Source organism: Ochotona curzoniae, unplaced genomic scaffold (genome assembly GCF_017591425.1).
Source record: "Ochotona curzoniae isolate NIBS_2020 unplaced genomic scaffold, NIBS_Ocur_1.0 scaffold_3208, whole genome shotgun sequence".
NCBI lineage: Eukaryota > Metazoa > Chordata > Mammalia > Lagomorpha > Ochotonidae > Ochotona > Ochotona curzoniae.
In genome coordinates, this window is record NW_024467106.1 from 32,003,051 (window position 1) to 32,025,841 (window position 22,791).

General features: G+C 45.0%; 1 protein-coding gene across 2 annotated transcripts; it reads left to right on the forward strand.

The window, feature by feature from the left end:
* Positions 1 to 282: 282 nt before the first annotated feature.
* On the forward strand, positions 283 to 6,624 carry FAM205C (family with sequence similarity 205 member C). 2 transcript variants are annotated; one of them, XM_040963061.1, is made up of 5 exons: positions 283 to 467; positions 1,395 to 1,437; positions 1,939 to 1,999; positions 2,882 to 3,372; positions 6,058 to 6,624. In XM_040963061.1, exons 1-5 carry the CDS (start codon positions 417 to 419, stop codon positions 6,411 to 6,413), a joined length of 1,002 nt encoding a protein of 333 aa, XP_040818995.1. In that variant the 5' UTR covers positions 283 to 416; the 3' UTR covers positions 6,414 to 6,624. The 2 variants fall into 2 exon arrangements, with proteins under 2 accessions (XP_040818995.1, XP_040818994.1); XM_040963060.1 differs by lacking the exon at positions 283 to 467 and adding an exon at positions 706 to 912.
* The last annotated feature ends 16,167 nt before the right edge of the window (positions 6,625 to 22,791 follow it).

The following is a 22,791-nucleotide window of genomic DNA, read 5'->3' on the forward strand; positions in this document are numbered from 1 at the left end:
CAGCCTGTAATAGAAATTCTTGCCAATAACTGGTTTCCATGGACAGCTCAGATGCTAGTAAGATCTGAAACATCTAGCTTTGGATAAAGTTCCAGAAGTGAGCCTTATTCACGTGCCCTCATGGAGGGTAGTTTTACAATCTCTTCCTACCCTCTTCAGGCTGTTATTTAACATGGCAGGGGCTTTGTCCTTCCCTTGACATGTCTTACATGAGCCTCTTCCATCACTGCCTGTGACATCAAAGATGAGTCTCCAAGACGACCATGTGAAGCCTGCCCTCTTCCCCTGTGCTTTCAGTTATCTTCCCAGTAGAGATGATGTAGTTTATGCAGTTCCTCTAACAGAGCACTCTTCAAGTGCTTTCAGTATGTGTAAATACTTAGTGATCTGAGAATAGGCCTCACTCTACTGTAGCAATGGAGAGAATGGAGCCATCCGGGTGGAAGAAGTCAAGAGAAGATGAAAAGGTATACAACGCCTATGACGCAGGCACTTTCTCTCTAAGACTCCACAGCCCACACGAGCAGTCTGATATCCCTAACTATGTGAACGCTGAGTCGCCACGGGCACTTCTGTAAGATATATAAGGATTTGCAAACAGAAGGGTTTTAGAACAGAAGGGTTTTAGAACAGAAGGGTTTTGTGATGCAGTCTGGTGGTCTGGATCTATCTTCTGTGATGCAGAGGAGACGGGGTCTAGAATCTGGATGCTTCAGGTTCTAAGACCCTGGAAGCACTGAGCGAGGGATGGCCAGCAAGGTTTAGACCATGATGAGTCCTACTTTAATTTTGTGGGATATTAGATATCCCTTCTATGCTTGTGGATCCATCTTCATTATTGGATTAATCATTTGGCGAGTGAAAAAGAAACGCCAAAAATTAAGGTTGGGACCTCACAGGAGCTGTTGCCTGGTAGGGATACACTATGACATGATTGAATTGATACGCCTCAAACAAGATTTTTATCAAGCCCTTTTTCTCTGTACTTGTATCCCTTACATTTTTGTTTGTTTTTGCTTCTGTTTTGTAGTGGAGGTTTCCTCATTGGGTTTTAAGATATTTCTGAATTTGGCTTATTATTCTTGTCGGTAGCCATTTAGGGCCTTTAATGCTTGAAGTCTTGACAGCTACTAGAATCACAAACCGTTCAAACAGTTCCAATTTCATTCCTGTATTACTCTAAACTCCCTATGAACTTGTCCATGGAAGAGTCTCAATGTGAATCAGAAATGAGAAAGGAAATGTTGGAAGTAAAAAAAAGATAAAGGAAAAGTAGAAGAGTATAGAAGCTGGAATACAAAACAAAAAAAAAAATTGGAAGATGATCTATGAGTGTTGTTTTTAAACATGAAAATGGTGTCCTATCTTTACTTTCTGATGTTTTTGTCTTTAAGAATCACCAAAGAATCAAGCAAAGGCCTAAAGATAAAGCAAAAGGTAAAGTCCTTGTCTTTTCTCCAGCTCCCTTCTGCTGTGGTTGAGGTTGCCCTGGATCTTGACCCTCTAGAACCTCTGGTAGCCAGGTGCTTCTACTCATGGAAGCCCCAGTACCCTCAAGTGACAACTTCTTACAGAAATTGGGTAGGAAGTCAGAGCATTCCAAAATTCCATTTTCTACTTCTGAGATTAAAGAATGAGGAAGTAGGATGGAAGTCCTTTCTTGAGTCATTTACCAGTTTTACAATCCCGTGGAAGTCACTTTATCTCTTATTTTCCATGACAGAAATAACACCAATAACCGATCCTTCCTCATTCATAGTGCAGTTGTGATAGTCAAATGAGATTAGGTAAAAGATAACAAATTGTAAATGGCAAAACACACACAGATGCCACTTACAGATTTTTTTCCAGTCCCCTTGTGTTAACAGCTTTCAGTTTCCTTTAGGATGTCTCTGAATCCTCTCCTATTCTACCTAACACTGTCTGCTGGTTCCTCAGCTAAGAAAACTTCCCAGGAAGAAGCTGAGAAGCTACAGAAGTTGATCTCTGTCATGAAAAGGTGATCTCTGGGAACTCACAGCTGGGCCTATAATGAGAGCTTGGCCAAGGGCAGGGAGGCGGGACGGGCAGGAGGCTGGGAGGGACATGTACACAGTGAAGGCTGGCTCCCTGGTGGAGAAGCATAACAGGACAGAGTGGAGTTGACATGGCTCAGGAGGGATGGGCCACCCAAGTGGAATCCTGGAATTCAGGATTTGACTAGTGCATCATTCATAAAAGATACTTTTTGGGGCTCTGCTCAGATATGAGAAAAGTCCACCAATCAAGAGAATGGATCTTCACTGTCATATTCTCTTTTCAGGAAACACACTTGAACCTGCTGACATTACCTCTTGTGGTTCTGTCTTCAGAAAGCCAGGCTCTGGGACAACTCTCAGATAGGAGACCATCATCTCACCCTGTCTTTAAGATCTCTGTAGAACAGGACTATTCCTAAGAGATTTAACAAGAACACTAAATAATGCCCAGAATGCAGAGTTCCCACAGGTCCTCTTTCTCTAGTTTGAATGTGCTGGACACCAGGCTAGACTGAAACAGATCCAGCTTCCACCTTGCCGTATTCCTGGTGTTGGCCCGCCAGCTTATCTACACATGGCTCCTCCGTCCTGCCTGATTACTTCTTTCTAGAGTAGCTTCTTGACAAGTTCAGCACAAAAGTGACTCCCAAACTGCCAGTTGTCTTTGAGGATCATACCAACCCCTTTTCCCAACAAGCCCCAAATGCCCAATCTAATGCATCATACCTTGCCATACAAGCAAAGAAGGGTAGGCACCGCAGGACTTGCAGAAGTACAGGAGGGCAATGTCATTCCCCAGATGCACACTTCTAAGGAGGCAGATGTCACTCCATTACTAACAATTGCTATGTTTCCATTCTCAGTCAAGGCTGGAATCCCAAGGAGCAAAGTGTGCGGCGGCTGCTGTGTGCTGATCCCTGCTGCCCAGTCTGCAATTCTGTGGCTCTGGAGATTCACCATTTGTTGGAGTGTGGGAACAAACAGGTCCCCCCAACTCATTCAGTGCCATCACAGGGCTCTTCTCACCTGGAGATGGTCTCTACCTCCAGTGTGTCTTTTGATCAGAGTCGGGATCTATATTCTGAACACTCTGGACAGAGTTCAATGCCACCTGACCCCACACGGTCACGGATAGTGGATCAGAAGTGTTTAACCAAGTCAGTTTCCAGGTTAACTAGGACAGTTAGCAAGCAAGATCACTGTGTTGAACACTGCAAGCATGGGAAGGGATTTCAAGTTCCAGATGTGTCCCGGGATGCAGGGCCACTGTCTTCTTCAAGTCTGGATGAACCAGGAGTCTCTGCAAAGAAGCAGGAGAGGAAGAACAAAGTCACCACTGTTCAGGAGAAAAAAGGTCAGCAGCACTTAAATACTAGCTAGATTCTCTTTCTGTCCTTGAACCTGTCATGACTAAACCTAGACAGAGTCCCTATGACCTTGCATTCCTTTCACATGCAGAGCCTATGTCTAAAAGGCCTTGATATCCATTAAGCGCAAGGGTATAAAGGCATTTCCATACTTGAGGGCTTCCAAGAGCCATGAGGGAGGCCCGTGGCAGCTCATATCGTACCACTCTCAATGTTATTAACAGCTAGAGAACCAGGCAACCATTTATTTTGTCCTGAATGCCAGCTCTCAGGACCCTGTTGAAAAGATGGGCTTCTATCCCCTTGTTTATGGGCTTCATGGGAGGCCAGCCAGCCCACTCAGTCTGTCTCTATTTCCCAGAGTGAGTCCCTTGGTCTGTCTTTAAAGATCTCTCCATGACAAGGAGCCCTAGGCTCTTTTATGTCAATGATTTCTTCGTCATCTCTGTACTACCTAAGATTCCTCCCCCACTGAGTCTCAACCATCCTCCCTACATTCCATAATTAAGTTTCCTTCCTCAGTCATTGAGAAGGCCAGTTTGTGATGCTGGCCACGTGTGAGGCTTTGGTGTAGCACCTGCTGTAGTGGCAGCTCTTAGCTTTAGTGTGGCTTATCAACTGTTGACCACTGATGTTGGTAGTTGTAAAGAATAATTCAGATGTATGCCCGGAGCCATGTTGCAGCCATCCCACTAGACCAGGGAACCTCTGTGATTGGGGAAGCCCACTCTGATCCACAAAACAGAGGCTGAACTCTCAGGAAGTTTGTCCAGGAACTGTCGAGGTTCCACTTCCAGAAGTGGTTGGAATGGCAGGGTGATTTACCATTGTTGGGGCCTACCTCCCAGAGATCTAATGGTCTGTTATTTGGCTTCCTCTGCCCTAGGGCAGCAAAGCCTGGCTGAGTCAATCGTCCTCACTCTCACAGCCTAGAGGTCCGTGTTGATAGAGACCTGATTAACTCATTGGGACAGCAGGGCCAGCTCACAGTTGTTTGCTCAGGCCAGGGTCACAGAGGCTACAAATGGAAGAGTATATTCCTGAGCAATGTTCCTGCCCACACCTATAATTGCCAGGATTGCAAATCATTGAGCTGGCAGCATTCCATGGGCCCTAGCAGTGACTTGGTTACTTTGTTCTCTGGGAACCTGGAGACAGCCTTTAGCTCTTGCACACATTAGAAGTGAAATCCTAAATACTGATGTTCCTTGATTAGCAGTGGCAGGCCTTATCATATGCTATTACTGGTAACCCTGAGATGCCTGGGCCTTGCCCCAGGAACCCTTGAGAAATTAGATACATGTTTGACTCTTCCAGTCAGTGCTGCTTGCTCTCTGTTATGTGGCTGTCCCAAGAACCATGGACCTGGAAACCACTAAGCAATATGTAAGCACAGAGATGACATGGGCACATCACAACCTTTGACTCAATTGCATGTGAACCACCATGACAAAGCCCGGGGTTATGCACTCAAGAGACTCATGAGAGATTTGCTACAGGATACAAAGGATCCAGACTGGGGTGAATGGAGACAGCCTGTGGAGAATCAGATCCTGACAGTCCCTAACCATACAACGCACCCCTCTTGGCCGGACTGAATTTCTTGCAGAAAAATAAGTTCCTAGAGATCTATTTTGGAAGTATTTATAAAGACAGAGGCATCCAGAGCACAAACTCTGCCCACTCGAAATAATACCCGTCTAGGGGTCATTTAGGAGTCCAAACAGCTGAGGGTAAACTTTGCTGGAGGAACTTCCCATCCCACCAGCCATCTCCTGTGCCCCAGGTTCAGAATTGGTCCACTTAGGTAGCTTGCAAAGAACTGAAGATGGTGCAGGAGCACCCGGGGTGCTCTGTTCCTACTCTCCTGAGATTTCGCAACTAAGTGGGGACACGGCAGAGGCCCTGGTACTTTGTGTTCAGCTGAAGGCTGAGCAGAATCCCCAAACCTCTTGGCTTAGGCCTTTGCCAAGGTGAGGATAAGTCCCTCCCCCCAGCACAGAAAAAAGAGAACTTGGTGACATTCAAAGCAGCAGGGACTCATAGGATGGGGAAAGGGGTACAGCCTGGTAGCCTACTCACTGGACAGAACAGCCACTCTGTTGAAGCTCAGAGGCAATAGGAACACTTCGAAGTAGAACCTCAGAACTTCTGGCTTGCCAAAGGTACAGCTCTGGGAACTTTCTCAGGTAGCTCTTTAGTTTGGCCAAGATGGTGTTGAATGAATAGGCAGTAACTGTTAGCTTGCTCTTCTTCCTCTCAGCTTGCTCTTCCATGCTAACACCTTCACCAGTTTTTCCCTCACCTCGAGTCCTCAGCATCCTGGTGGATTCCTTGGGATAAAAACGATCAGTTAAAAATGATCTGCAAGTCCCTTTGACGAGGCCAAACACTATCAACCAAAAGATTCCCAAGAATACCAGACCCAAGGCACCTAGGTTTTAAGGAGCCAAACCTCACAAGGCCAGTATCATGAACCAACTATTCCCAGTCTAGTCCTTGAAGGGGCCACATTTTTAGATGCAAGAGTACATGTAACAGAGCTAAGTCTTACAAGGTGGGGCTTGGTGGGGTCAAAATTGGCAGCAAGGCCATGCTTCCCAGGGCTTAGAGAGGTGCAGAGTGTGGTCATTTTAGGCAGTCCTTACTCACCAGAGCTCCAACCCTTCCAGAAGCTCCAGAAGTTGACTTGGAAAACAGGATGACTCTGTTTTCACACTGGATTAACCCTGAAGTCAAAGGACACAAGCACGAGGAACCCACTTTCCCTTTTAAGATCGAGACAACCAAAACCAAGACCAAAAAGATGGAGAAGAGTCCAGTCTTCACCAAAAAGCTTCTGAAGGGACCCAATTTGGAGAAGACAGCAGTGTGCCGTGAGAGCCAGCATCCCCATGCTAAGAAGGAGGGGCTGAGACCTGATGCCCCGGCTGCCCACAAAATCAGCTTCAGTAACTTTCCTTTGAAATCTGTCCATCCTGTCACCTGTGTCATTCCCAATGATGCTCCAAAATCTGTCCCCAACTGATGTGTGCCACCCTGTCAGGAAATCTTTCCCAGGCCTCCCCTCTCATCTCAGCGCAAGACCCTGGTTTACATAAGGAGACTTCTCGTTCTAAGTAGAATGAGCTTATAGGTTCACACGCCTCTGTATCCCCCAGCAAAAGGCTGTCATCCCCATTTCTGCTCACATGCAGGTGAGGCGGGGCATTCTCCAAATATACTCTCTACTGTAAGCAGGCAGCAGCTGTGTGTGTGTCCTTTTCTTAACAGTCTATATGGTACAGGATGGAAGAGGAGTTTCAGCATGCTTTTCCTTTCTGGTGGGTCAGCAACCTCACCCTGGACTGCAGACTAAAGGCTTGAGCGAAGAAGAAAGGCTGTTTAAAAGTGTGTTGAAGGTCCAGGTCAGACTTGAATGCTATCATGGTTTTCTGTGATGTGCTTGGGTGCGCAAGAGCAATGTGGCTATGATGATGATCATTAAGAAACAGTGAGGAGGAATTTGGTGTATTTTTTCCTACACACAAAAATTCATTGAAGACCTCTATATAGGCCCATTACATGGAGGAAAAGTTTTAGAATACCACAAGGCTCCCAATTTGAGGAGATACTTTTCTGTTTATCAAAAACATGGTTGATGATAGACTCTCCCCCGCCTTTTCCTTGATGCTGTTCAGATTTTGATGGGAAGCCCAGCTGGAAACCTGCTGTGGCTTCCTTGTCAGTTCCAACCCTCTGCTCCCCTCCATAGCCTCCCAGCTGTGTGGAATGAAGATCTCCTAGACTGAAAGTCAGCTGAAAAGGAAATCAAAAGGATCACAATAGAAAGGATTTTGAGCCAAGTGTTGCATTCAACAAATCACATCCTTGAGTACTTACTGTGCTAGGCACTAAACCAGACAAGGAGACAGCAGTGAGCAACACACAGGCCTCCTTCTCAGGGAGCTCTCTCTCTGGAGTAGACACCGGGAGTAAGAAGTCTCTAGAAGCAGTAGTGATGGAGCTGAGCAGGGGAAATAGGTGACACTATACAAGAGGGCACTTTGTGTCATTGCAGGAGGTGTTCATGGAATGTTTCCTGAGGAGATGATGTGCAGGCTGAGTTTCAGAGCATGAGTAGGAGTGAGGCAGGCAGGCAGTGGGATGGAAGGAGGCGTCCCCAGGCCGGTAGTACAACACATGCAAAGGCAGAGTGTCAACCCAATAGCGGGGCACACCAGGGAACAAGGACTCCCTGGAGAAGCTTCTGTATAATTAAACAAGTGTAATCAAATGTTCGAGGGATCAGAGTGAGAGTTTCAAACTGGAAAGTGGATGATACTCACTTCCTGTTCTTGCATCCGATGCTGGGGGCCTGTTAATGTACCAGCCACTGGAAATGCAGCAGTGAACAAAATGGGAGGAAAATGTTCCCAAGGAGCTCACGTTAGAAACGTGCGATGGAAGGAGACAATCACGAAGTATAGCCTATATTTATATTAAAAACCAAAAGGCTGAGAGGATTAGGAAAGACCTCAGTGGAGTCCAGTTTTAAATAGGGAGTTTTGCATACTTTTAAGAAATTAATACATGTGCAAGGACTGAAGGGAGATGAGAGAGTAAAGGGGGAGCGATTAGACTCTGTGTGGATCTGACAGATCACTTTGGCTGCAGTGCTAGTGAGGGAGTTACAAGTTTGGACGTGGGTAAAATCAGATTAATGACAAGGTTACTCGTAAAGGCAGTAACAGATAAGGTCAAAAGTGTGTAAATGCTGTATTTGTTTTGAAGGCAAAGACAACAAGATTTATAGATAGATTAGATGTGAGTAATTGGAAAAATAATCAAGCATAACACCAATGATTTTGGCCTGAACAACTGGCAAGATGAAGTTGTCATTATTAGAGAAAATATCAACACTAATGTAGCTTTGATGGGTGATATTGTGTGGTGGTAGAGGGTACGGAATCAGGAAAATTTTTGTGTAATCTGAAATGAATATCGTACATTTAAACATGTATCATTAAAATAAAAAAAGATTTACAGAGGAGAGACAGAAATATCTTCCATCTGTTGGTTCACTCTGTAAATGGCCACAATGACCACAGCTGAGCCAATCTGAAGCCAAGAACTTCTTCTGTGTCTCACATGTAGGTGCAGGGTCCCCAAACTTGGGCCGTCCTCTGTTGCTTTCCCAGGCCACAAGCAGGGAGTCGGATGAGAGTGGAGTAGCCAGAACACAATATTGCCCATATGGAATGGAGAATCTAGAGGATTAACCAACTGAACCATTGCACTGCCCCCTAAACGTGTATCTTGAAAGAATTTGGGCATGTGAGCCTGGAGTTCAATGTAGGATTTTGGTTGCAGGCAGGCAGAAGCTAGATAAAGACAGCTTTTTACAAAATTATACATACATGTATACAGCTTGACATAAAATTATGAGATTAGGGTCTGTCGTGATAACATAGTGGTTAAAGTCCTCGCCTTCAACGCACCAGGATCCCATATAGGCGCTGGTTCCAATCCTGGCAGCCCCGCTTCCCATCCAGCTCCCTGCTTGTGTCTTGGGAAAGCAGTCGAGGATGGTTGCAGCTGAGGGCATGTTTGACAGGGAAAAGAAGATTTCCGGGGTCTTCCATGGACAGGGCCATTGGACTCACAGGTAGGCAAGGGAACTGAGATGCAGTGGTTCAAAGGGGGGGGAAATCAGTGGGCATGAATCAGGACAAGAAACCAACCCATATGGGAGATGTGGGTTAGGCCCAGTGTCATTCAAAAAAGATGGGACTTGGGGGCATGCTTGGCTGGGCTAGGCTGCAGTACCTACCTGTGAGTGTCAGAGCAGGGTGAGGCCACATCAGGCTGAGCCATACCACCTACCAGAATGCAAGAGAACTGGACCTGGGGGACAGATTTTGTAGAGAAAATTTAGGCCTGCCTCTGTGGAACTATAGCACTCACTGGTTTGCGTGGAGAGCTGCAGCCAGTTATGGACTGAGCCAGGCTGGACCACGCAACTTTTCTGACAAGAATCCACCTGGCACTCATGGGGCTTGGGGCTGGGAAATAACTGGATGGGGCCAGAATGCAGCACCTACAGGCAAATGCAAAGGCTGGGACCAAGAGCAGACCATGCCAAGCAGGGTTGCTGCTCCCACTGGCACACATGACATCCGGTGCTGGGAGTAGTCCTGGTAGGGAATTAGGGAACTCCCCTATTAGTCTGCAGCTTCCTCTGGAGTGCATGGGAGCCAGGACAAGGCGGTGGGCAAGGTCAGGCAAGGCTTCAGCACTCATCAGTATTTGTGTGTGTGGGGTCTGGGGACAGGCCTGGCTGGGCTAGGCCTTGGCACTCATTGACACGGACAAAGCCAGAACAGGGTGTAGGCCATGTCTGGCTGGCTGGGCTGCAACACCCACCAATGAGAGTTGAGACTGTGCATGGGCCTTGTGAGACTGGGTTGAAGCATCTGCCAGCATATGCAAGACCCATGGCTGGGGATGGACCTGGTTAGGGAACTCTGGGAACTTCAGTGGGCTGAATTTTCCACCGTGAAGTACGAAAACTGGGGCTGTGGGCAGACCAGGATGGGCATGGCTCCAGCACCTATCAGCGTATATGAGGGCCAGGTTTTGGGTGGCCCAAGCTGGGCTGGGCTCCAGCACTCACTGGTGCTCACAAGAGTCAGAATGAGTGTGAGAGAGGCCTTGCTAGGCCATGCACCCACCACGTCACACAAAAGCTGGGTCTGGAGTTGGGCCAGGTAGAGCTAGGCTGTATCACCCATTGGTGAGAGCCAGAATGGGTGAGCCACTTGGATTAGGCCATAATACCCACTGATGAGTGCTATGCCATGTCAGTCTGGGCATCAATATCCAGTGGCACACGTGAGTTCTGGGCTGGGGATGGGCCTGAAAAGTTCCTTGGGGAACTCTCCTGCTAGGCACAGTTCCTACTGGTGAGCAGGAGAGCTGTGGCTGGGAGCAGGTTAGGCTAGGTTGGGTTCTGGGACCCATTGAAATGTGTCAGCTGGGGGTGCGCTGGGGGAGGGTCAGTCTACAGCACACACTGGCATGAGAGCCATGACATGGTACAGGCTAGGCCTTGTGAACTGTAACACCTGCCAGTTCACGAGAGGGCCGTGGATAGGCCAGGCTGGACTAGGCTGTAGCACCTACTGGTGAGAACCAGAATGGGTGCAGGCTAACTGAGCTAGGCTGTAGCATCAACTGGCAAGTGCCAGAACTAGCTGCAAGTTATGTCAGGCTGGGCCACAATATCCCCTGGTAGGCACAATATCCAGGGCTGGGAACATGCCTGGCAGGAGAACTGTGGGCACTCCCTTGCTAGGCTGTACCTATCACTGGTGAGCACAAGAATAGGGATGGGGGGGGTGGGTCAGGCTGAACAAGGTGGCAACACCTGTTGGCATATGTGAGGACTGGGTCTGGGGACAGGTCTGACTGAGCTAAGGTGCAGGACCCATGGGTGTGCACTAGAGCTGGATGGGATGTAGGCTGGACTAAGCTAGGCAGTTAACAGAGACTGACATGTGCAAAACTCAGGGCTGGGTGTAAGCCTGAAGCAGATTATTGGGGCTACCCTGACTAGGTTGCAGCATCCACTGGTGTGTGTGAGGACAGGGTATGTGACAGCTGGCTAGGCTGAGCAGTTCACGTGAGATATGGGGCTGAGGCAGAACTGACCAAACGGCATCCACCAATGTGTGTGCTGGCTTCTGCAGGTGACAGGTTGAAAGCTGACTCTGCAGTGGCTGCGGAGTCTGGTCACCGCAGGTGAGGTTTCTTGGGGGACTCCCCAACTGGACCACTGGACTCAGATCTGGGCCACAGGAGAAAAAAAAATCAAAGCATGTGCGGTTTGATTGTGTTGTGCATGTGTCAGGACTGTTCCTTTCAGCATGTTCCCGTGTCTGTGGATGCAGTGGACTTGGTCAATCAGTCGACATTGGGAAGATTTTCTCAGTCCTGGAGCTATGAAACTGACAATGGAACCATTCAAATGACTCCACTCTTCCCCATGTCTAGGACTTTAGGGCATTAACAAAGGACCAGTCCTCATTTCCTGGTGCTTATGTAGTTTGACAACAAGGAATGGCCCTCTCCCCCTCCTCCCCTGCAGACACAGGAAGAGAAAAAAAAATCTGAAACATGTGTCCCACCCACCTTCCTCCATGTTTGACCCTTCCTACCCTAACCGGAGGCCCAAATGGACATATATCCCCTTCAACTATATAAACAACATTTAAAATTTTTTCAAGTAGACAAATTGACAACATAAGACATCAGGGGGAGAACTTCTGGAACAATGTTGTGCAGTGTGTGAGGAGCTAGGAGAGTGACCAGAGCTTCAGGCAGGGAAAAAGTGACTAGAGAGTGAACAATGGAAAGCTGGAGGTGAAGAGCCATTCTGAGAGCTTTCACGAGACCTTCTATCATGCCTAAGGAACTGTGCTCAAATACAAGCTCAGGTGGGCATGGCAAGGCTGTTGAAGTGGTTGAGTGTGTGTGTGTGTGTGTAACAGGTGCTCTTGGAACACAGAAGCAGCTGGAGAGGATGATCTTTAGATCATGTTGCCATATGGTCATAGGCCATATGCTGCTTAGGATGCCCGCATCCTATATCAGAATACCTGAGTTGGAGTCTTGATTCTATCTTCCCTCTAAAGGCGAGTCCTGAAAGGCAGTAGCTGATGGCTCAAGTAGCCCTGCCACACACCTAGGAGACAGAGATGAAGTTTCTGGCTCTTGGCGTTGGCCTGGTTTAACCTCGGTGCCGCAGGCATTTGGAGGGTAAATCCATGGATGGAAGATTCCCTGTACCCTATTTTGTCTTGCCTTTACCTTTTATACAAAATGCAAATACAATGCATGGGACTAAAGCATGACTACAGAGCTGGGGAGAGAGAAACAGGGCAGGAATGATGTCCCAGTATTCAGCCAGGGACCAGGGTGTCTTTAGGGGTGGGAGGAGAAAACTGGGAAACAGAAACAGAGGCTTTCCTGGACACAGAGGATGGAGCTCTGTTTTAGCCACACAATCCCTTACAGAGTGGCACCTCTGACCTACCACAAGCGTTCAGGAGCTGGAGTAGGGAAGGAAGTGTTGTGGTGTCTACATGATGTGTTAGGAGAATTGTGAGTTGCCTCTAGTTCCTAAGGCAATCCAGGATCACTAACCTATCAGACCAGGAAGACATGGCAAGACTCACTTGCCCCAGTAGGATCCTGGCATTTAGTACAATGTGTCCACCGCTATTATACAGAACCAGGATGGAAAGAGGCATGGCTGTGTCTCTCCTCTGAAGGCTCATTCTGTGTCTAACAGATGGGGGCCTAGCCCCTAATGGGGCCTTGAGGACAGGGAGGCACAAAGACCTGGCTTGCTGAGCCAAGACTCCCCAGGTGTTTTCCTAAAGCACCCCAAAGCCAGGTCTTGTGACAAACACATCCTCTCTGCCTGCTGGGAGCTGGGCAGAGAGCCACAGAGCCAGGGACCTAGAGAGGGACCCAGAATGAAAAGAGGAACTGACTCATATGTGTGAGAGTGGCATCAGGTGGGAAGCCAGGGTTAGTGTGCACACATCCTGGTTAGGGTGGAGTGGGTCCTTCTCATGGCCCCACAGGCTCCTGTCTACCCCAGAGGTGATTTCAGGCAATTGACCTTCGTGATTGTTTACCTCTGTCCCTGCTTACTGCACCCTGGCCAGGACGTCGTTCTACATGCTGAGATGAGTGAACAAGCCAGACCTAATCATGGTTTGGTCTGCCGTGCCATGCCAGCCTCATGCCAGCAGGGGGCTGCTACTCACTGAACAAAAGCAGAAACTCCTCAGGTCTAAATGGCAGCCTGCTGAAGAGCAGTTCAGACCACCTGGTTCCACACATAGCTGCTTCTGGTCCCCCTCCTCTGCCGGTCTGGGAGTACAACACCCCTGGCCCTGAAATTTCCCTTTGGCTTTCACCATCTGTCCATAGTCTCATGTCTACTTTTTAAAAAAATGTTTTTTTTTAATTTTAAATTTGGGGTGCAGATTTACAGAGAGAAGGAGAGAAAGAAGAAGAAGAAGAAAAGGAGGAGAGAGGGAGATGAGAGAATCTTCCATCTACTTCACTCCTCAAACAGCCACAATGGCCAGAGCTGAGCTGATCTGAAGCCAGAAGCCAGAAGCTTTCTCTGTGTCTCCCACATGATACGGGGGTCCAAGGACTTGAGCCATCCTCTGCTGCTTTTCCAAGTCATAAGCAGAGAGCTGAATCAGAAGTGAAGCAGCCAGTACACAAACCGGCACCCATATGGGATGCCAACACTGCAGGTGGAGGATTAGCCTGATAACCCATCACACAGGCCTCCCTACCATCACCTGGTGTCTGTCTACCTTTGCCTATTCAGCCAGAAGTCCTGGAAAGAAGTTAAAGGATGAACAAGTGACAAGAATGTAAATTTTTAAAACATCCATATTATAATGTTTAAATTTTGCTTTTCAGAGCGTTTTATGTTTGCAGAAAAATGTGGTGAACCATAGAGTTCCCATATACCCTCTTCCTGTGCCTGGGTGACACACTCACATAGTTTCTCTTAATAATGTCTTGCATTGGTGTGCCACCTGTGCCACACTTGAGGGGCGAATACTGACCCATTATTATTAGCCAAGGCACACTGTTTCTATCGGGGTCCTCTTTTTGTGGATTATATGAGTTTTTTTTTTTTTTTTTAAGATTTATTTATCTCCACTGAAAAGGCAGATACACAGAAAGGAGGAGAGACAGAGAGGAAGATCCTCCATCCGATGGTTCACTCCCTAAGCACTACAACAGCTGGAGCTGAGCCAATCTGAAGCCAGGAGCCAGGAGTTCCTCCAGGTCTCCCACATGGGTGCAGGGTCCCAAGGCTTTGGGCCATCATTGACTGCTTTCCCAGGCCACAAGCAGGGAGCTGGATGGGAAGGGGGACCACCGGGATCAGAACCAGTGCCCATATGGGATCCTGGCACGTTCAAGGTAAGTACTTTAACCACTACGCTACCGCGCCAGGCCCAGATTGTATGAGTTTTGACCAATGTATGTTATACATCTACTATTACAGAATAGCACAGAATAATTTTATTGTCCTAAAACAAAATTTCATTGCACATGTTCTACCTATTCTCCCTTTCTCCCTCTCTGTAAACCTGATTGTTTTGGAAAAATTGGAGTAAAAATGTGTACAACACATTAAAATGTATTATAACTATGTACAATGTAGAATTCAGTGGCACTAACTGTATTTACAGTGCTTGTGGCCACCTTCATTATTCCCCAAATGCTTTCAGCAGACCAGAGAGAAACAGCACTTACTAAACAACACTCCCCAAATGGTAGCCGGGACCCAGGGCCTTCTTCCAGGTCTTCCTTTCATGTACAGGGTGCCAGGGTTTTGGATCATCGTCTGATGCTTTCCCAGGCCACAAGCAGGGAACTGAACGGGAGGTGGAGCAGCTGGGATACAAACTGGCATCCATATATTATTCCAGTGCTTATATGTGGAGGATTAACCAACTGAGTTATAATGAAGGCCCCCCCAAGTAATTTTTTATATTTGTTTATTGTTTACTTGAAAGGCAGAGTTTATGAGAGAAAGAGAGAGAGAGAGAGAGAGAGAACTTCTAATCACTGATTCACTCCCCAATGTCTGCAGTGGCTGGGGCTGGGTCAGACTGAAGGCAGACTGGAACTCTCTGAGTGGCAGGGACTTGGGTCATCCTCGGCTGCTCTCCTAGGCTCATTAGCAGGGAGCTGGATGGGAAGTGGAGCAGCTGGGATTACAATCATTGTCCGTAAGGGATGCCTGTGTCTCAGGCAGTGTCTTAACCTACTGCACCACAGTGCTGACCCCATAATCTTCATTTTTGAAAGAAGAACTATGTTTCATATTTTGTTCATCTGTACTTTCTAATTTTTCTGCATTACAAATTAGTGTTACACTTTAAGTAATTTTATTCATCTTGTTTCTAGAATGTTTTATCTATTAAAAAGGCAGAGAGACAAATGCAGAGAGAGAGATTCTTGCATCCACTAGCTCACTCTTCAAATGGCAGCAACAGCTGGGACTGTGCCAGGAGCCTGGAGTTTCTTCCAGGTCTTCCATGTGGACATAAGGGTCCAAGCACTTGGGCCATCATCCACTGCTTTTCCAGGTGCATTAGCAGGAAGCTGAATCAGAAGTGGAGGAGCCAGGACTCGAACCAGCCCACATGTTGGATGTTGCCTTTGCAGGTGGCAGCTTAACTTGCTATGCCACATTGCTGGTTCCCATATTTGTCTTTTGATTAAAAGATATCTCTAAAGCTGAATGCAATATCATGAGATGTAAAGTGAGTTTTTCTTTGACTAGATTGATATAAGAACAGAATTCTCAAGCTTAGAGTCTGTGTGAATGGGGGAAGGAGGGAAGGAGAGGGGGAGGACGCTCAGTATAGTGGTGAGGCTGATGCATGCGATGATGCCCACATCCTATACTGGAGTCCTGGGTTCAAATTCTGGTGCCACTCCCAATTGGAGAATCCTGTCGATGCGCCTCTTAGATGCTGTCATGATGGCGCAAACACTGGTGGTCGCAGCCTCTTGCCCAGAAGCCCTGAATAGAGTTCTAGACTCTTGGCTTTGACTTGGTCAGCTCTGGCCATTGCAGCCATTTGGGAAGTGATTCAGGCTCTTTCTTGGTCTTTCTTTTCTGTCATTCTGCCTTAAGAAACATCAAACCAGGAATTTGTGTGGTTGGAAGGTCACTGGAGATGGACAGGCACTAATGTGCCTTTGACTCTCCAAAACCCTACTTGGTATGAAAGACTGACCCTCTTTGACCTGCACACTTGTCTAAAAGAATGCTAATTGAGCATTATTATAGTGCTTTAAAAGTGGAAATGGGGAAATTACTACTTGTGATTTATTCATACTATTAAAAAGTGGGAGGGAAAAAAAAACCCAGACTGAAGCCAACAGGAACACAAAGACTAAAGCAAAAGTTTTCAAAGGGTAAATTGGCTAGAAGGAGGGAGTGCATATAAGAACTTGATGGAGGGGCCAGCATTGTAGCACCTGCTAGGCCAGCATCTCATACGGGGTCTGGTTCATACCCCAGCTGCTCTACTTCTGATCCAGCTCCCTGCTACTAGTCTGGAAAAAGCAGCAGAAGATGGCTTAAGTGTCTGGGCTCCTGCACCTAAGGATGAGATCCAGACGTGGTTCTTGGCTCCCAACTTGGCCATGGCTGTTACAACCATAATTGGAGTAAACCAGCAGAGGGAAGATCTCTCTCTCTCTCTTTCAAGTGAAAAAATCTAAAAGGAAAAAACAAAACAAAAAAAAAAACAAGACAAAACAAAAAACTCCACGGAGGAAGTGAGAAATGAGTGAATTGAAAAGGTTTTATGTTTGAAAAATCATTGTTAAGAGCTGTTACTTTTTTTTTTTTTTGCAACAGATTCTTTGCAATAGATTACAAAACAGCAGAGTTCACATCTTTTTGGTGTTGGGGATATACAGAAGATAATAGTTCCTAAAATAGTTAAGGACAGTTCCCTCTCAGAAGCTATTACCAGCTTTAGGAAGCAGTTGTAAGATTTTTGTGTTCCAAAAAAGCCAAGACCTGAAAAAAAAGTTTGAAGACCTGAAGTGAACACATCAAATACACTTTTTCAGTAATTACTTCTTAGAGGACAATCAACGGCATGCAAATAATTATTGTTGACTTTTTTCACATGACAGAACAATTACTTGAACAAAGGACAGGCAATTAGGAGGGTTAAGCCATAAGTAAACTGACTCTAATATGACATATATAATAATAAGCAAAAGTACCTCCCAAAACCTTAGCTACTACAAGTCAATGTTCTCCATAAGAATAGTACTTGCAATTAATTAACAAATAGCAAATTAATTAATTTGCTCAATTAATAATAAACAAAATTATCCATTTCAGAGTCCATCTTTCAAGGAATTCCAGTGAAGTTTGAAGTTGATATCTTCCAGTAAAACAAAACCAAACAAAACCCAACAAAACCCTTCCTGCCCTTCACAACGCAAGCCTAAATCCTTGCCGACCCTAGCCACAAGTTCTAAGAGCACCTCTGTTCCTTTTATCTAAGGTTTGTCTTTTTTAGCTTTTACTACTCCTGTAAAGGCAGAAAATGTATAATGGAATTTTTGAAAAGAAAATGACAAAATCCAGACAAGATTCTAAGTCACTCTGAATTAACTTAAGAGATCAACAGATTTAGGTAAGCCCTTAATGCTTAACAGAGAAAAAGAACAAACTCAGATACAAAAGATACTTACATTAAAACTGAATTTGGGGAGGAGGCCAGCATTGTGGTGCAGTGGGCTAAAGCCACTGCCTGCAGTGCTGCTTCTCATATAGATGCCTCTCTGTGCACCAGCTGCTCCACTTCTCATCTAGCTCCGTGACCCTGTGCTTTGGAAAGCAGAGGAATGCGGTTCAACTAGTCGAGTCACAGCCACTCATGTGAGAGAGCTTCTGCTCCTGGTTGTGGCCATTTGGGAAATGAGCCAATGGATGTAAAGGATGCAAGATCTCTCTCTCTCTGACTCCATCTTTCAAACATATAAATACACCTTTAAAAAAACACTGAATTTTTAAAAGTTTATTTATATTGGAAAGGCATATTTATAAAGAAAAGAGATACAGCAAGAAAGATCTTCCGTCCCCTGGTTCACTTCCCTAGCAGTCACAATGGCTATAGCTAAGCCCATCCAAAGCCAGGAGCCAGAAACTTCTTCTGTGGCTGCCACAAAAGTGCAAAGTCCCAGGGCTTTGGGACAACCTCTACTGCTTTCCCAGGTCACAAGCAGAGAGCTCAAAGGGAAGTGGAGCAACTGGCACCCCTAAGGAATTTTGGTGCTTGCTTACAAATTGAGGGTTTAGTCACTGAGGCATTATGCCAGACCCAAAACACTGAATTTTGTAAAATATACAGTATCTTTAAAAAATATTTTATTTTTATTTTTCTTATTGCAAAGTCAGAAGAGGAGAGACAGAGAAGAAGCTCTGTCCGATGATTCACTCCCCAAGTGACCACAATAGCCGATCCAAAGCCAGGAGTCAGGAGTTTCCTCCAGGTCTCCACACAGGTGTAGGGTCCCACGGCTTTGGGCCACCCTAGACTGCTTTCCCAGACCACAAGCAGGGAGCTGAATGGGAAGCAGGGATGCCGGGATTAGAACCAGCGTCCATATGGGATTCCAGTGGGTGCAAGGTGAAGACTTTAGCTGCTAGGCCACTGCGCTGGGCCCAAAATATCCAATATTAACAAATGAAGTGATTAAAACAGTAACAAATTCATAGAAAAACAAGTGTAATGGTCAGTAATGAAAAAGAAAACAAAACAAAACCAATTTGCCTGGGTAGTTTTAACTAAGACAATAATTACAGAAAAAATAAAATAGAAGAAATTAAACTGTTTTTGCTTGCATAAAATCTGAGTATTTGTGTAGAATATTAAAAAGAATAAATAGAAATTAACAAAACTCCTGGAGTTATAAAGCAATTGTGGCAAAGTTATAGGATACAAGGTTAATATAAGAATGTCAATCATTTTCCTATATACCAGAAATAAAGAAGTGGAATTTAAAGTTAAAAATATTTTATTACTTACATTATCAACCTCCTAAAAGAAACACATAGGTATATATTTAATATGAAGATTTAGATGAGATTTATGAACACAAATCTATATATACACTCTAATTAAAGATATTAAAAAAGAACAAAATAAATATGGATAAGAAGATAATATTGTCAAGATCTCAGTTCTTTACAATTTGGTCTGCAGATTCAATGAAATCTCAATAAAATTCCCCCAAGTTATTTTATGGATATTGATAGATTGTTTCTGAAGGTTATATGAAGAAGTAAAGGCCCCAAAGTAGACAATTTAGCATTGAAGAAAAAGACCCCATTGGGAGACTGACACTACTCAACTTCAACTGGAAAGATACAGTAATCAAGACACCGTGGTATCAGTAACAGAATAAACAGTAGGTCAGTGGAACAGAATAGAGAGGCCAAATAATGGACCATTAAATAAAGTCAAATGATCTTTGACAAAGGCAATGCAATAAAGCAAGGATATTCTTTTCAACAAATAGTACTGGAACAACGAAATTAAACGAATCCCAGAGATAGATCTTACATCTTAAAAAGAATGGTTCAGGGGCTGGTGTGGTGGTATAGCACATAGCGACACAGACAGCCAGTAATGATGCCAGTTATGTTTCAGCTGTTACACATCTGATCCAGATTCCTTCTAACAGCCTCGGAAAAGCAGCAGAAGATGGTCAAAGTCGCTACCCACGCGGGAGACCTGGAGGAAGCTCCTGGGTGGGCCTGGCCCAGGGTTAGCTACGGTGGCCACTTGAGGAGTAAGCCAATGCACGGAGTATCTCTCTTTTTCTCTCTCCGTCTTTCTCTCTGTAACTCTGACTTTCAAAATAAACACATACATACATACATATATACATATATATTAAAAAACACGTCAAAGTGGATAATAAAGCTAAATTCAAACCACAAAACTTTAAAGCCTCAAAAACACCAGAAGAGAAAATCTATTGACCTTGAGTACAATAGTATCTTTCTTCAGATGCATCAACAAACACATGATCTATGAAACAAATGACTGAAAAACCAGATTTCACTAAAATTAAAAATTTCTGCATTCCAAAAGACAGTATAAGGAGAATGAGAAGACAAGCCATAGATAGAAAATATTTGCAAAGACATATTTGATGAAAGATTTTTGTCTAATACACACACAAAAAAACCTCCCCAAACTCAACAATTTTAAAACATCAATGAATTTAAAAATGGACCAAAGATATAAGCAGATACCTCACTAAAGAATGTATACAGATGGCTGGTGAGCAAGCATATGAAAGTAAAAACATTATATATTATTAGGATATTGCAAATTAAAAACACATGCAACCATCAGAAGAGCCAAAGTCCAAAATACTGGCAAGAAATGCTAGCAAGGCTGTAGAGGTGACAAAATCGCTTACCCATTGCAGATGAGAAGCGAAACGGTACAGCTGCTTTGGAGGACATTTGACACAACAGTGCTCCTAAGCATTTACCAGACGAAAGGAAAGCTTACGTCCACACAGAAATCTACAACAACTTCATTTACAACCGCCAAGGCTTAGCAGCATTTAAGATGTCCTTCATAGGAGAGAGGTAGGCTGTGAACTATCCATACAGTAGAGTATTATTCAGCATCAAAAATAAATGGGATACAAAATCATGAAAGAAAACACGAGGAAACAAGTGCAAACTACTAAATGAAAGAACCAGTCTCAAAAGGTTATATGCTGGATATTCTGGAAAAGGCAAAAGATGGAAATAGTAAAAAGATGAATGTTCTCGGGCTTTGAGGAAGGCTGAGGTGAATACATAGAGCATAGAGGATTTTTTTTTTTGAACAGTGAAACTGTTCTACATGACACTACAACAATGATTATGCATTTATCAAAAATATTTATACCTTAACACTTACGTAAGTATAAGTATATGATGCACTCATGAGTGTATAAATATGTAAACCCAATGTAAATGCTGGACTTTGGGTGATGGTGACATGTGAGTGCAGGTACATGGAGTGTGACAAGTAAACCACTGTATTGTGGGATGTTTCTAGTAGGGGCATTACAGTCGTGGTGTTGGGGGTTTTATGGGGCTCTATTTTCTATTCAGTATTACTGTGAACCTAACACTGTTATTAAAAAAAAGTTTATTAATTGAAAAAACACAATATAAACAAATACTTTGTGAGGAAAACCAGCCTTTCTTGTATTGAAGGAAGTCCTAGAAAGAAGAAGGAATTATAAAGAAATAAAGTCACAAAGGTGTCACAAATTATGCCTAACGGGGGCCAGTGTTGTGGCACGGTGAGTTAAGATGCCATCTGCAACATCAACATCTGATATTGGGGTTCCAGTTCAAGACAGCAGAGGATGGACAAAGTACTTTGGGTCTCTGCCACCCACCTGGCAGATTCAAGTAGAATTCAGGTTCCTGGCTTCAGGCCGGCCCAGCCCTCGCCCTAGACATTGCAGATATTTGGAGAGTGAACCAGTGGATGAAAGACCATTTTATGTTTCCGTCTATCCCTCTCTCTCAGTCACTCTGCCTTTCAAATGAATAAAATATGATTTTAAAAATATGCTTAATGATTATTTGTTTGATTGGAAAATGAACATTTTTGCCTCTGTAACAAGGATGTAGAGAGGGATAAAAAACTATATCAAAGGACAGTGTGAACAACAAGGAAGTTGTGTAAGGAGTCCTGAAAAAGAGAACAAGAAGGCAGCATAGCAGCCAAGGTTGTTGCACAGTGGGCTAAGCTTTGACTTGTGAGGCTGACATACAAGATCAGAGTACCAGTTTGAGTCCTAGCACCTCTGCTCTGATTCAGCTTCTGGCTAATATACCTGAGAAGGCAGGAAAAGATGACCTAAGTGCTTGGGTTTCTGCTGCCTATGTGGGAGACTAGGAGAGAGTCCTTGGCTCCTGGCTTTGAGTTGGCCCCAGATCTGGTGGTTGTGACCATCTGAAGAGTGAGGCAGCAGATGAAAGGTGTGTGTGTGTGTGTGTGTGTGTGTGTGTGTGTGTGTGGTCATCTGGCTGCATGAACTGTGGCAAAGGAAAGCAGATCATAGCTTGCAACTTTCCTAAAGCTCCCTGCACATATGTGCAAGGCAGTGGATGTGGACTGTGCGCAGGTAAAAGACCTATGTTCCCTGTGGGTTCCTTGTTTAATTGTAAGTGGGGACGGGGGAGGGACCGGCAGAGTGCTCTGCAGAAGGAAAATAGGACAGCACTTGGCAAACCTCTCTCCCTGTACCTCTGTTATAAATCAGTAGCTTGGAAAGCCTGAGAAGCAGCCTCCTGATTGGCTGTAACTAGTTGAGTACACAAGTGAAACACGAGCCTTGTTTTCATCTGATTCTTGATAGGCCAGTGACACCTGTTCGGGAAAGATTCAAAAGAGAGTGATAGTCATCTCCTGAAAACTGAGAGGGATTCATTAGGCAAAAATAAAGTAAAGCCCTGGAAGGAAAGATGATTGAAGGGAACCAAAAAGGTTCTCAAGGTAGAGAAAGAAACCTCCATTTTTTCCATTGAGACCGTAAGAGAGGAAAGTGGACTGACTGTAACTCCATTTGTTTATTTTGGCTTTGACTGCCTGTGCTTTTGGTGACTTTTCTAGGAAGTCTTTTCCAATTCCTGTAGCTTGGAGAGTACCTCCTATGCTTCCTTCTACTAGTTTGATGGTTTCTGGGTACAGATATAGGTCCTTGATCCATTTAGAGCTGATTTTTGTATAAGATGACAGGTGGGGGTC

Coding starts and splice junctions, on each gene's coding strand:
- FAM205C (XM_040963060.1), top strand. CDS start 769: ATGATGAGTCCTACTTTAATTTTGTGGGATATTAGATATCCCTTCTAT. Junction 1,438..1,938: donor GCCTAAAGATAAAGCAAAAG/GTAAAGTCCTTG, acceptor CTGGTTCCTCAG/CTAAGAAAACTTCCCAGGAA. Junction 2,000..2,881: donor TTGATCTCTGTCATGAAAAG/GTGATCTCTGGG, acceptor TTCCATTCTCAG/TCAAGGCTGGAATCCCAAGG.